This window comes from Rhinoraja longicauda, unplaced genomic scaffold (genome assembly GCF_053455715.1).
Source record: "Rhinoraja longicauda isolate Sanriku21f unplaced genomic scaffold, sRhiLon1.1 Scf000595, whole genome shotgun sequence".
Taxonomy (NCBI): domain Eukaryota; kingdom Metazoa; phylum Chordata; class Chondrichthyes; order Rajiformes; family Arhynchobatidae; genus Rhinoraja; species Rhinoraja longicauda.
In genome coordinates, this window is record NW_027601811.1 from 38,751 (window position 1) to 53,513 (window position 14,763).

General features: G+C 45.8%; 1 protein-coding gene across 1 annotated transcript; it reads left to right on the forward strand.

The window, feature by feature from the left end:
• The first annotated feature begins 5,000 nt into the window (after positions 1-5,000).
• On the forward strand, positions 5,001-13,949 carry LOC144591131 (uncharacterized). Its single transcript, XM_078395436.1, is given in 3 exon segments — positions 5,001-5,088; positions 10,491-11,223; positions 11,225-13,949. Coding segments are annotated over 3 exon segments (3,546 nt in total).
• Positions 13,950-14,763: the final 814 nt, after the last annotated feature.

The window sequence follows — 14,763 nt, forward strand, 5'->3', positions numbered from 1 at the left end:
GCACTCGATTGGGGCAGTCTCCCGGAGATGTCTCAGGAGGTAATAGTGCCTGTAAGGCTAAACTGGATTGGTCTAAGCTCTCAGATGAGGATGTGATGTTATACTATGGGAGAACTGATGTCCTTCTAAGTAATGTATATCTACCCAGAGATGCGATTATGTGTACTGATGTGAATTGTAATAACAGCGCTCACTGTAAGGACCTCTGTGCTATGTATAATTGTATTGCGGGTGCTGTGTATGAAGCTAGTAGGCTATGCTTTACTCACTCTGAAAAAAGACACAGCATTAAGCCAGGGTGGAATAAACATGTGGCTGCTCATCATGCTGAAGCTAAGGATGCCTTTAAGGCTTGGGTCCTGGCAGGTAGGCTCAGAGAGGGGCCTGTCCTGGATCACAAAAAGCTTAGTAATGCTCGGTATAAATATGCAGTTCGTTATATCAGCAAACACGAACAATTAATGAGAGCAGACTCTATGGCTGATAAGCTCCTTGGTAACAATGTTACTGGCTTCCGGAAGGAGGTGAGAGCTCTGAACAGAGGCAGTACATCGTCACCATGTACCATAGAAGGAGTCTCAGGAGCCGACAACATAGCTGATTTGTGGAGGCAACATTACTCTGAGCTATTTAATTGTATTAAAAGTGATCCCTACAAAGTGGGCAACATTGCCAACAGTGACAAAGTGGGAATCACAGCCAATAAGGTCTATCAAGCAATCACACAGCTAGCTGATAACAAAGCTAGCGGCTTAGATCAGATCACTGCAGAGCACCTCAAACTTGCAAGCCCGAGGGTTGCTGCCCTTCTTGCAATCTGTTTTACTGGCCTTATGAATCATGGTCTGTTACCGGACTCCATGTTGTCCGTTACTCTGGTGCCTGTCATCAAGGACAAAGCGAGCAAGGTGGGGAGCTTGGATAATTACAGACCGATTGCTCTAGCCAGTGTGTTATCCAAAGTCCTGGAAAGAATTTTATTAGATAGATTATGTTTTTATTTGGGTACTACAGACAACCAGTTTGGCTTCAAGGCTAAGCATGGTACTGATTTATGTATCTATGCCCTGAAGGAAATGGTTGAAATGTATAGAAGGCAGAATTCCTCTGTGTTAATTGGTTTTATTGATGCCTCTAAAGCTTTTGATCGAGTCAACCATCATAAGCTGTTCCACAAACTGAGTCAAAGAGGAGTGCCTAACAGTATAATTATGGTCCTGGCATACTGGTACGCCAACCAGAGCATGCAGGTCAAATGGGGTAATGCAGTCTCTGTACCATTTGGTGTTGGTAATGGGGTTCGCCAGGGGGGGCTACTCTCACCAGCCCTCTTTAATGTGTACATGAATGATTTATCTGAACAGCTTAGAGGCTGTAAAACAGGATGTATGATTGGTAACACCCTGGTAAACCATCTTATGTATGCCGATGATCTGGCAGTTTTTTATCCTAGCAGTGCTGGGTTTCAGCAGATGTTGAATATATGCTCTGAGTATGGTGTCCAATTTGACGTGAAATACAATGCTAAAAAGAGCATTGTCATGATTTGTAAAGTAAAAGGGGACAAAGATCTAGTCTTCCCATCATTTTACTTGTCAGGGCAGGTTCTATCTGTCTGCTGTAAAGCTAAGTATCTGGGACATGTCATCACAGATCAAATGTCTGATGATGAGGACATGTATAGACAGCGCCGCATGTTGAATGCACAAGGTAACATGTTGGTTAGGAAATTCCACTGGTGCTCAGGAAATGTCAAGATAAACCTGTTTAGAGCGTACTGTACTCCTCTTTACACTGCTCCTTTGTGGATAAAGTTTAATAAGTCAAGCATCCATAAACTTAAGGTTGCCTATAATGACTGCATGCGCATATTGCTTAGAAAGCCAAGGTGGTGCAGTGCAAGTGAACTGTTTTGTAGTGCAGGAGTCAATACGTTTCATGCCCTGTTGAGGAATCTCATGTTTAAATTTATATGCTGATTGAATGGTTCTCAGAATTCCATCATTGTGCTGCTGGTAAATCCTGGTTTCAGTGCCGTGAGATACCTGTCACCGATGTGGAAACATTGGTATTGTTGCCTTTTCTAATTTAATTTAATTTTATATGTATATACTGTGTACTGTATGTGTATTCTAATGGACCATGAGTCTGCTTAATAAATTTTAATAATAATAAAATGGCCTTATTCTTAAATCCATGCAATCGGTGGAAGCCATTGCTTTCTTCTCCGCTGCCGTGTGCTGGGGCAGCAGGGCGAAGGACGCAGACGCCAACAGGATTAACAAACTCATCAGGAAGCCTGGCTCTATCCTAGGGGCAGAATTGGATTCATGGGATGTGGTCTAAGATGGGAGGATGCTCCTCAAATTGCAGAGCATCCTGGACAATACAGCTCACCCCCTCCATGACACGCTGGTCAACATGATGAGTACCTTCAGCAACAGACTGCTTCCAACAAGATGCAGGACAGAACGCCACAGGAGATCTTTCTTTCCTGTGGCTGTCAAACTACACAACTGTTCCCCTTTCTGTCGTGGGGTAGACTGACTCTCCTCCCCCCTCCCCATCCCCCTCCCCCTCCCCCCTCCAATCTTTGCACATTCCCCATCTTTTCCACTCGTCAGTTAAATTTCATGTTTCATGTATTTTGTGTTTTATAACTCTTGGTAGATCAATTTCCCTCCTGGGATAAATAAAGCTCTATCGTATCGTACTAACTCCTGCATGTACTTCCAAACTATTTTGGTTCAATTGCAAACCCCTACTTCATCGGTAATCAATGTACAAATGCAAGAGTGTATTCAAATTTGGGAGTCCCACAAACACTGTCAGTACATCAAAGCAAGCTTACCCAAAAGAGCAGAAAGCGCAAAGGCAGTAATCCATAACTCTTGAGCAATATCTTTAACACCATCGGGAATATATTCTTGTTCCCAAAAGCAACGTTTAAAATAATTCCCCAATTGTTCCAATGTATAGTCCAAAATGGCAACTTTAAATCCCGAGTATACTGTATATACATGTTTTAGTGTTGTTTATTATCATCACATGTTCAAGTTCGATTCTACTAGACAGACACCAATACCATAAAGTGGCAAAATATTAATGTTTCCGGCACCTCCTTAGCTGATGACCTGAACTCTTTTTACGCACGTTCGAGACGGGCAACATCACCCCTAGCTCGCCATCTAAAAGCAACACCAACAGGGCGCTGGCTAGCGAGGCTGGAGAGGGATCCACCGCCGGGGATGTGCACACATTCTCGGTGTCTGAGCACCACGTGAGGAGGGCTCTGAAGCATGTGAACACGAGGAAAGCTGGAGGCCCAGATGGTATAGCTGGGCGAGTACTGAAGTCTTGTGATACTCAGCATGCTCCAGTGCTCACCACAATATTTAACCTCTCCTTGGCCAAGTCCGTGGTCCTTGCATGCTTCAAAAGATCCATTATTGTACCGGTGACAAAGAATACCTCTCCAGCTTGTCTGAATGACTACCGACCAGTGGCCCTCACCTTGGTTGTCATGAAATGCTTCGAGAGACTAATCAAGAACCACATCTGTGCCCTCCTTCCTCGCAACATGGACCCACTGCAGTTCGCATACCGTCCGAACAGATGGACGGATGATGCGGTCTCCCAGGTTCTGCACACCGTTCTCTCTCATCTGGACAGCCAGAAGGGGGGCTATGTGAGGATGCTGTTCATTGACTTTAGTTCAGCCTTCAATACTATAGTCCCCACCAGACTTGCTGAGAAGCTGCTGGAACTGGGGCTTAACACCCCTCTGTGTGCCTGGGTCCTGGTCTTTCTCACCGCCAGGCCCCAAGTGGTCAGGATGGGGGAACACACATCTAGCCCCCCCACCCTGAACACAGGATCCCCCCAGGGCTGCGTCCTTAGCCCCCTACTGTACTCCCTGTACACTCATGACTGTGTGGCCAGGTTCAGCTCCAACTCAATCATCAAGTTTGCTGATGACACTGTGGTGGTGGGCCGGATCTCCAACAACGATGAGAAGGCCTACCGGGAGGAGATGGCTGATCTGGCACTCTGGTGTCAGGACAATAGCCTCCTCTTGAATGTCAAAAAAACTAAGGAGCTGATTGTGGACTTTAGAAGGGCTCAACATCCAAGGACATACACGCCACTGGAAATAAATGGGTTTACTGTGGAGAGGGTGAGCAGCTTGAAATACCTGGGAGTCCACATCAAAGAGGATCTGACATGGACAACACACATTGATGCAATGGTGGGTAAGGCAAGGCAACGCCTTTACCACCTCAGACAGCTGAGGAAATTCAGAATGTCAAGTCAAGTCAAGTCAAGTTTATTTGTCACATACACATACACGATGTGCAGTGAAATGCACATTCTCTGAGGATCCTTCAATGCAGGAGGAGATAAGACTTTTTTTGCCTTCCATCACAGTGAGGAGGTGCCTGGAGGAGTCACTGTGATGGTTGTTTACGTTAAACTTATGTAATTGTGTGTTTTGTGCTCTTTACTGTCATGACTGTACGTCAGCGACATTTCATTCAAATTTATTTTGAATGACAATAAATGTTTCAATTCAATTCGTATGTTGGCCTCTCCATCATGTAAGACCTTAGGTCAAAAATATTGCAAACAACTCATCTTCTTTGTAATTTGCATAATTTACTACGTCAAATTTCCCCCTCTTGGTAGACACAAAATACTGGAGTAACTCTGCGGGACAGGCAGCATCTCTGGATGGAGGCAATGGGGATGCAAAATATCACCCACTCCTTCTATCCAGAGATGCTGTTCAGCTGTTACTCCAGCATTTTGTGTCTATCTTCAGTTTTAACTAGCATCTGCAGTTCCTTCCGACACCTTCCCCCTCTTGGTACTTGGCCACGTCTAAGTAAGCCATATAAATAACTAATCTAATATATATCTGGAACTCAGCTTGTTATATTTTATTCCGCTTTCTGTTTCAGGTCACTGGTGTTTCCTGAGTGTCCGCTCCCAGTTCAACAATGAGCGAGATCTTGCAACTGGCCACTCTGGGCCGTCCTTTCCAATTGGGAATGCTGTACGACTGCCGATCGGACACTCTGATCCCAGGTACTGGAATGTCATCACACAAATCAGTATGGTCAATGCGGTGTCATACGTTCAGGTTGCCAATCTTACCATGGTGACTTTGACTCTGTGAGTTTCAGTGCAGTTTCCCGATGGGATAAGGATGGTTTGCAAATTAAGTTGCTGAACCCTAGTAAGGCTGATTTACAATATCATTGCCAGATGTTGCATTTTGGGAAGTCAAACGAGGACTGGACCTCAGAGCGCCATGAGGAACATGGTAGAGCAGATGGATCCAGCAGTACAGGTACATATTTCCTTCAAAGTAGCATTACACATAGATAAGGGGGCAAAGGATGCTGTTGGTACATTGGATTTCACCAGTCAGGTTACTGAAAACAGAACATTGGACACAAAATGTTAGAGTAATTCAGCAGGTCAGCCAACATCTATAGAGAAAAGGAGTAGGTGCTCATTTTCTCCGGAGATGCTGTCTGACCCGCTGAGTTACTCAACTTTTTTTGTGTCTATCTTCTGTTTAAACCAGCATCCGCAGTTCCTTCAGACACATAGAATTTTGTCTGTTATGTTGCAATTGTACTAAACATTCATGAGGCCACATTTGGAGTACTCTGAAGGAGAACTGGTCACTGTTCGAGGAAGCATGTCATTGAGCTGGAAAGAAGCAGAGATTTACGAGATGTTGCTAGAACCTGAAGGCTTTGGCTATTGGACAGGCTAGGACTTTATTCCTTGGAGCGCAGGACACAGAAGGGTGATCATACAGATGTGTTTAAAATCATGAGGGGAATAGATAAATTGGACGCACTGAGACATTCCCCCAGGGTAGGGAAATCAAGAACCAGAGGACCTTGGTTTAAGGTGAGAGGAGCCCGATTTAATTCGAAGCTATGGGACAATGTTTACACCCGGAGGGCGATGGGTATATGGAATGTGCTGCCAGGGGAGGTAGTTGAGGCAGGTACTCTTACAGCATTTTAAACACACATGGACAAGTCCATGGATAGGAAAGGTTTTGAGGGAGATAGACACAAAATGCTGGAGTTACTCAGCGAGACAGGCGGCATCTCTAGAGAGAAGCCATTCCTTCTCTCCAGAGATGCTGCCTGTCCCGCTGAGTTACTCCAGCATTTTGTGTTGATCTTCGATTTAAACCAGCATCTGCAGTTCTTTCCTTCACAAGGTTATGAGAAAATGGGCTAGCTTAGATAGGGCATGTTGGTCAATAGGGACAATTTTGCTCTATGATTATTAGACAGCATCTGGTAAAAAGTACACTGGGATCACCTACTTGCAAGTTACTCCACATCTGGTTAGTGGGAGTCAATCAGGGCCAAAGTGTTCCCATGGCAGGTAAAGGTAAGGAAAGCAATTCAAAAGTACCCCAGTTATTAAGGCGTAATGGAGGTTGGATATAAGAAAGCATATGATAGGAATGGAAAAGCATTACACGTAGATAGGGGGGCAAAGAATCTGTTGGTACATTGGATTTCAGCAGTCAGATTACTGAGAATAGAACATTGGACACAAAGTGTTAGACCAGCTTAGATAGTGAGGGAGGATTTCCCTCTGGAGTGTCCAAAGTGTCGTGGGGGGACAAACTTGAAAATGTAATTGGGAGAGCAAAGTGAGAGGAGATGGTATAATGTGTGTAGGGAGGGTGTCTAGGTTAAGGAAAACCACAAGCAGATTAGGTTATATTAAGGGCGGGAGGGTAACCAGACAACCAATAAGGCCCAGAGGGCTGTGAACAATTGCAGCAGGGTCTTGATTAGTTGGCCAGGTGGGCTGAGAATTTAATACAGAAAAAAATGAGATGTTGCATTTTGGAAAGTCTAACATGGATAGGACCGACACAGTGAATGGTTGGACTCTGGGGAGTGTTGTAGAGTAGAGTGGTCTGGGAGTGAAGGTGCATGGTTCCTTGAAGGTGGAGTTGCAGGTAGTCAAAAAGGCTTTTGGCACATTGGCCTTCAGCTGTCAGAGGATTGAGGATAGAAGTTGGGAGGTCATGTTGCAGTTATATGAGATGTTGGTGAGATCACATTTAGAGTATTGTGTTCAGTTCTGGGCACCATGTTATAGGAAATATGTTGTCAAGCTGGAAAGTGTACAAAGAAGATTTACAGGGATTTTGCCAGAACTCAAAGGTCTGAGCTATAGGGAGAGGTAGAGTAGGCTGGGATTCCATTACTTGGAGGGCAGGAGGGTTGACCTTATAGAAGTGTATAAAATCATGAGAGGAATCGATCGGGTAGATGCACAGGGTATCTTGCGCAGAGTAGGTGAATTGAGGATCAGGGGACAAAGGTTTAAGGTGAAAGGGAAAAGATTCATTAGGAATCTGAGGGATAACTTTTTCACACAAAGGTTGGTGGGTGTGTGGAATGAGCTGCCAGAGGAGGTAGTTGAGGCAGGGACTATTGCAATATTTAGTAAAGTTTGAGAGGAACATGGATAGTACTGGTTTGGCAGGAATATGGCCAAACACAGGTTGATCGGACTAGTGTAGCTGAGACATGTTGGCCAGTGTGGGGAAATTGGGCCAAAGGGCCTGTTTCCAAGCTGTATGAATATATGACTATGACTCCAAATTGAAAACTGTTCATGGAGTTAGAAAAGTCAGGGGTTCTGAAATTAATTGCTCTTATCCGTATTTAACAAAGAGAAGCACATGGCAGAGAAGTCAATTATTCTGATAGTAACATTCTAGGACTTTATTATGAGAAAGGATGTCTCACTGTGCACAAAAGTGGATAATAATGGCCAGTTGATGTATCTGAGAGGCAGTGAGAGATCAGGGAGGAGGCAATTTGGTCCCAGACTGTGGTCACAGGTAAGGTGCCATCCTCAGCATACCAGCCAGCATCTGCAAGAGAGAAGCCGTTAATGTTTCAGGTCAGAGATTACTCATCAGATCTGCGACAGGGCGAAAACAATCTAGATGCAGAAAAGACATGGCATGGTGACATAGCCATAGAGCTACTGCCTTACAGCACCAGCGACCCGGGTTCCATCCTGTCTACGGGTGCTGTCTGTACGGGGTATGTACGTTCTCCCGTGACCTGCGTGGGGTTTCTCCAAGATCTTCAGTTTCCTTTCGCACTCCAAACACGTAGAGGTTTGTAGGATAATTGGCTTGGTGTAATGTGAATATTGTACCGGGTGTGTGCAGTTTGGTCGTGTTAATATGCGGGGATCGCTGATCGATGCGGACACGCTGTTTCTGTGTTGTATCTCTAAACTAATCTAAAGGTTTGAGAGGGATTGAAATGACAAAGAGAATATCTCTGATAGAGTCATAGTCATAATGTGGAAACAGGCTCTTCGGTCCAACTTGCCCACACCGGCCAACATGTCCCAGCTACACTAGTCCCACTTGCCTGCATTTGGTCCATATCCCTTCAAACTTGTTCTATCCGTGTAACTGTCTAACTGTTTCTTAAATGTTGGGGTAGCCCCAGCCTCGTCTACCCCCTCTGGCTGCTTGTTCCATATACCCACCACTCTGTGTGAAAAAGTTACCCCTTAGTTTCCTATGAAATCTTTTCCCTCTCACCTTGAACCTATGGTCCTCTGGTCCTTGATTCCCCCACTCCAGGCAAGAGATTCTGTGCACCTGATAGGGTTGGGACAAAGAATGTATGTGGGATGTACTAGAGGACAGAGGATCTAGGGGGATAGAGGAACTGAAAGAAATTTGCATTAGGCGAGAAATAGTATTGGGGGGGATTGATGGGACTGAAGGTTGATAAATCCCCAGGACCTGATGGTCTGCATCCCAGGGTACTCAGGGAGGTGGCTCGAGAAATAGTGGATGCATTGGTGATCATTTTCCAATGTTCAATAGATTCAGGATCAGTTCCTGTGGATTGGAGGATAGCTAATGTTATCCCACTTTTCAAGAAAGGAGCGAGAGAGAAAACGGGGAATTACAGACCTGTTAGCCTGACATCGGTGGTGGGTAAGATGCTGGAGTCAATTATTAAAGAGGTAATAATGGTGCATTTGGATAGCAGTAAAAGGATAAGTCCAAGTCAGCATGGATTTATGAAAGGGAAATTATGCTTGACTAATATTCTGGAATTTTTGGAGGATATGACGTAAAATGGATGAAGGGGAGACAGTGGATGTCATGTATCTAGACTTTCAGAAAGCCTTTGATAAGGTCCCACATGGGAGACTGGTGAGCAAAATTAGAACAAATGGTATTGGGGGTAGTGTGTTGACATGGATAGAGAATTGGTTGGCAGATAGGAAGCAAAGAGTAGGAGTAAACAGGTCCTTTTCAGAATGGCAGGCAGTGGCGAGCGGAGTGCCGCAAGGCTCGAGTTTTTTTTGGCCGCAACTATTTACCATGTATATTAATGATTTGGATGAAGGAATTAGAAGTAAACCAGCAAGTTTGCAGACGGGTGGCAGTGTGAACTCCGAAGAGGATGTTAGGAGGTAGCAGAGTGACCTGGACAGGTTGAGTGAGTGGGCAGATGCATGGCAGATGCAGTATAATGTAGATAAATGTGAGGTTATCCACTTTGGCAGCAAAAACAAGGAGGCTCATTATTATCTCAATTGAGTCAGGTCAGGGGGAAGTGCAGCGAGACCTGGGTGTCCTTGTACACCAGTCACTGAATGTTGGCGTGCAGGTACAGCAGGCAGTGAAGAAAGTTAACAGCATGTTGGCCTTCATAACGAGAGGATTTCAGTATAGGAGTAAAGAGGTTCTTCTGCAGTTGTATAGGGTCCTGGTAAGAGCCATCTGGAGTATTGTGTACAGTTTTGGTCTGCTAATTTGAGGTAGGACATCCTTGTTATTGAGGCAGTGCAGCGTAGGTTCACGAGATTGATCCCTGGGATGGCAGGACTGTCATATGAGGAAAGATTGAAAAGACTAGGCTTGTATTCACAGAAGTTTATAACGATGAGAGGGGATCTTATAGGGACATATAAAATTATAAAAGGACTGGACAAGCTAGATGCAGGAAAAATGTTCCCAATGTTGGGGGAGTCCAGAACCAGGGGCCACAGTCTTAGAATAAAGGGGAGACCATTTAAAACTGAGGTGAGAAGGAACTTTTTCACCTAGACATTTGTGAATTTGCGGCATTCTCTGCCACGGAGGGCAGTGGAGGCCAAATCACTGGATGAATTTAAGAGAGAGTTAGATAGAGCTTTGGGGGCTAGTGGAATCAAGGGATATGGGGAGAAGTTGGGCACAGGTCACTGATTGTGGATGATGAGCCATGATCACAATGAATGGCGGTGCTGGCTTGAAAGGCCAAATGGCCTCCTCCTGCACCTATTTTCTATGTTTCTACCCACAAAACACAGAGAATGAATCTACTGAATAAACATTGTTTGCTTTGATTAATTTCTACCGGTTGATTCAATTTTACAGTTTTGATCGCTGTTTTATTCTATAGGTTTCACCTTGTGGGACTTACAGACACTGCAGAATAACCTTGATCGTTGTGATAAACCCAGCACCGAGTTTCACATCATTGCATCAGACTCCATGGAGAAGAAAGCCGCTGCCCTCAATGTGTCAGGGTCACTGAAGGCGAGTCTCCTGGGTGGGTTAGTGGAGGTGAAAGGGTCGGCAAAATATCACAGTGACACAAAGGAATCTAAGCAACAAGCACGAGTTACCCTTCAGTACAAAACAACAACCAGGTTTGAGCAACTGACAATGAGTCACTTAGGGAGACAGAATATTACCTACCCGGGTGTGTTTGATGAGGGCTCAGCGACCCATGTCATTACAGCAGTGGTCTATGGGTCCCAGGCCTTCTTTGTGTTTGACCAAATGGCTTCATCAGCAGAGAACACACAGGATATTCAGGGTAACATGGAGGCAATGATTAAACATCTCCCTAAGATTGCGATTCAGGGCGAAGCCTCCGTAAAAATGACAAAAGAACAAAAGTCTCATTCTGAGAAATTTAGCTGCACCTTTTATGGGGATTTCTCACTGAAGAACAACCCCACCACCTTCAAAGATGCCATCAATATCTACGCAACCCTCCCAAAACTCCTCGGCCCAGGTGGAGCGCATTCAGTGCCCATAACAGTCTGGCTCTATCCGCTCAATAAACTCGACTCAAAAGCTGCCCAGCTGGTGAGGGGAATCAGCGTGGGACTGGTCAATCGCTGTCAGTGTCCTGGAACAGCTCAGTGAGGCCGTGATGAGGTGCAATGACTTGATGAAAGACAGTGTCGCCAATCAGTTTCCTGAGATCGGGAATAGGATACTGCACTTTCGAGAAATGTGTCTGGAGTACACACTAGTTTTCCAGGGGAATTTGGCGAGGGTTCTGCCATCCATTCAGGGCGGCGGGGAGGAGGAAGGATTACTGGTGAATATACTGAAGAACAGGGAACAGTCACCATTCAAACACCAGGCACTGACCACGTGGCTGGATGACAAGGAACGAGAGAGGAAGGCAATGAGACGTTACCTCAGCGTATTTGAAGATGTACCAATTGCGAAATCAAAGGGCGAGTTGGATGACAAGTTGATGGATCCAGCAACAGATTATGTTGTCTGCTTCACATTTACAACATTACATCGGGAGGACTTCTACCTGTCAGAGGCAAACAACCACCTCCAATCTCTCACAGCTCAGAACATGCAGGTACCCAATCCTGCTGACGGAGCCTGTGCAACAGGACACAGCGAACAATGGTTTAATTCACGGTCTGTCTCCCAGAATATGAACGAGCTATTCCGATCATTCCTGGATTTTGCCACAGCCAATAGAGCAGATGAGAAAGTAAAATTCCTTGTTAGTTCTGTGCAGAATGACAGCAAAGTGGGAGCATCCATTTACCTGTACGAGAGAGGGTTTCTGGAGAACCAGTGCTTTGAACCCCCGTCACAGCCAGAGATACCGACGGTTAGTGGAACAACTCATGACAGTGTGACGCTGCAGTTACAGCCACCAAGATGTGGTGCCGATGAGATTGTGGGCTACAAGGTAGAGTACCAAGCTAGCCAGCAGGAGGAATGGACAATTCTGGACCCACCTGATCAATGCCACTCCTTCACAATCCCTGGGTTACAGCCACACCAGGAGTATCACATTCGATACAGAGCAGTGACCAAGGTAGGGGTCAGCAAGGCTAGTGAGAGCTACAAGAGCTTCACCCGGACGGCAAGCCCACCTGGTAATCCGGTCTTCCAGGATTGTTCACCCAATCCAACACTGCACTGGGACAGACCAAGTCAGATTGGAGCTGATGTTAACATAATTCGATACAGCATTGAATATAGAGAAGAACCGTTAGTTAATTTCAACAAGAAAGGTGGATCATGGGAGGAAGTTAAGACAACAGGCACACAATGCTACTATCGTTTAGAGGGACTGAAACCCACGACTGACTACCGAGTCCGAGTGTCTGCTGATTGCGGAAAGACAGGATCTAGTGCAGCAAGTGAGGAGGTTCTAATAAAAATAGAAACCACATCAGTCAGAATAGCCCAGAAACTTCTCAACGACACTCAATTAATATCCGAAGGAAACCCTTCTATTTACAAGCTCAAACTACAGAAGGAGGTAGCTGATAAATCCAAACAGCTTATGAAATACTCCTTTGGAAACCCCACCACAAAACACACAATGAAGACAATTATGGTTCTGGGAGCAACTGGGTCAGGAAAGACAACCCTCATCAATGGGATGATCAATTACATCTTGGGCGTGGAATGGGGAGACAACTTCAGATACAAGTTAATACAGGAACAGACAGGAAAGTCCCAGGCTGAGAGTCAGACATCCTCCATCACTGCCTACCAGCTCCACCATCAGGTAGGATTTAACATCGATTACTCTCTGACCATCATTGACATGCCAGAATTCGGAAACACCAGGGGCATCGGGTGGGAGCAACAGATCACTGAGCAAATCCGTGAGTACTTCACTTCCCCACAGGGTGTTGATCAGATCGACGCCGTGTGCTTTGTTGCTCAAGCCTCCCTGCCTCGCCTGACTCACACACAGAAATATGCCTTTGATTCAATTCTTTCTATTTTTGGCAAAGATATTGCAGAGAACATTCAGATCCTGGTGACGTTCGCAGACGGACAGCTTCCCCCCGTTCTGGATGCCCTGAAATTAGCTGAGGTACCGTGTCCCAAAGACAAAACGGATCTGCCAGTACACTTCAAGTTTAACAATTCAGCCATTTTTGCCCAGCGTCCAATCTCTGGAAACTGTGGCACCGAGTGCAGATCCAATGACAGCGGAGTAGGGGGAGAGAACGATGATAACTTTGATGTAATGTTTTGGAAGATGGGAGCAAACAGTATGAAGACATTCTTCATAGCTCTGAACACAATGGAAACCAGAAGTTTGAGTTTAACGAGAGAGGTTCTGAAGGAACGTAAGCAGTTAGAAGTTGCAGTGGTGGGATTGCAGAAGCAGATCCGATTTGGTCTCGCCAAACTGGAAGAACTAAGGAAAACGCAACAAGCTCTGAACCAACACATATCCCAGATGGATAGTTATAAAGCATTGGAAAGAACTGATATATTGACACAGATTGTTCCGGAAGATATAATCGAGAAGACCCGTGGTGCGAAGATGTCCCAGCAGAATATTATGGAATCACTTGAGCAGGAGTTTGTTGAGGTTGAGAACACAATTCTGGCGCTGAATGAACAATTATCGGGCAGCATTAGACGACTTGAAGAAATAGCTCTGAGACCAAACCCATTATCCACCCCAGCTTACATTGACCTCATTATTCAGTCTGAGAAAGAAGAGGCGAAGCCTGGGTTCATGGAGCGAATTCAGACACTGATGGAAGTAAAGGAACGAGCAGAGTTAATACAAAAGGTAGCAAACAATGAGAAACTGCTACCACTTTCACTCAACCCATAAACAATCCATTGTTCTAATTCCCCCTCCTTCTCCTGCTTCACCTTCCCACAGCCTCTTACACCACACCTTGCTTCCTCAATGCTGCCCAACCCTCACCCGCTAGCTGCCACCCCTCTGGTCCGTGGCTTGTCACTACCAGGTGCTACCTGGAGTGGCTTCTCATCCAAGTACATCAATACTTCAGGACAGCCTGAAGAATCTATCCACACCCCTTCCCGTTCCACGTCCCCGCGCGGAAAGCTCACCTAAATCACAGCGCCCATTTCTTCACGAGACAGGCTATCCCCAGCACCAGTTCCTAACCATCTTCCCCAACCCCCACTCTGTCCGTGAGGTCAGACGGCACATTTCCACCTCTGTGCCAGAGGAGGGGAAGCTTTCTGCCAGCTCTATGTCTCTCCCTGGTCACCGCCAGAATCCGAGTCACGGGCTGGTGGGGGGGGGGGGGGGGGGGTAAATTAGTCACAGACAGTGTCAGTGAAACTGTTCAACCCCTCTAGCCTCAGGACAAGGTACAGAGTGCGGATCGTCCACAGCAGGACTCAATCTCTATCGCCACCGAGACAGTGAAACACATACTCAGGAACTCCTCCAGCTCACAGACACACATTCCCAGGGCCGTTGAGAAGTGGGGCTCATCGAGAATGTGAGAAAGACAATTAAAGTGGAGCACCTCACCAGAGAACTCCTTCCTTCACTCTCCATGTGTTGATTCTCACGGATCAGCACCTTCCATGTCCTGGGCACCGTCACCAGATGAACGAAGGACCTTCTCCTGAGGTTGACTAGCCTCAGGGCAAAGCCAACCAGATGC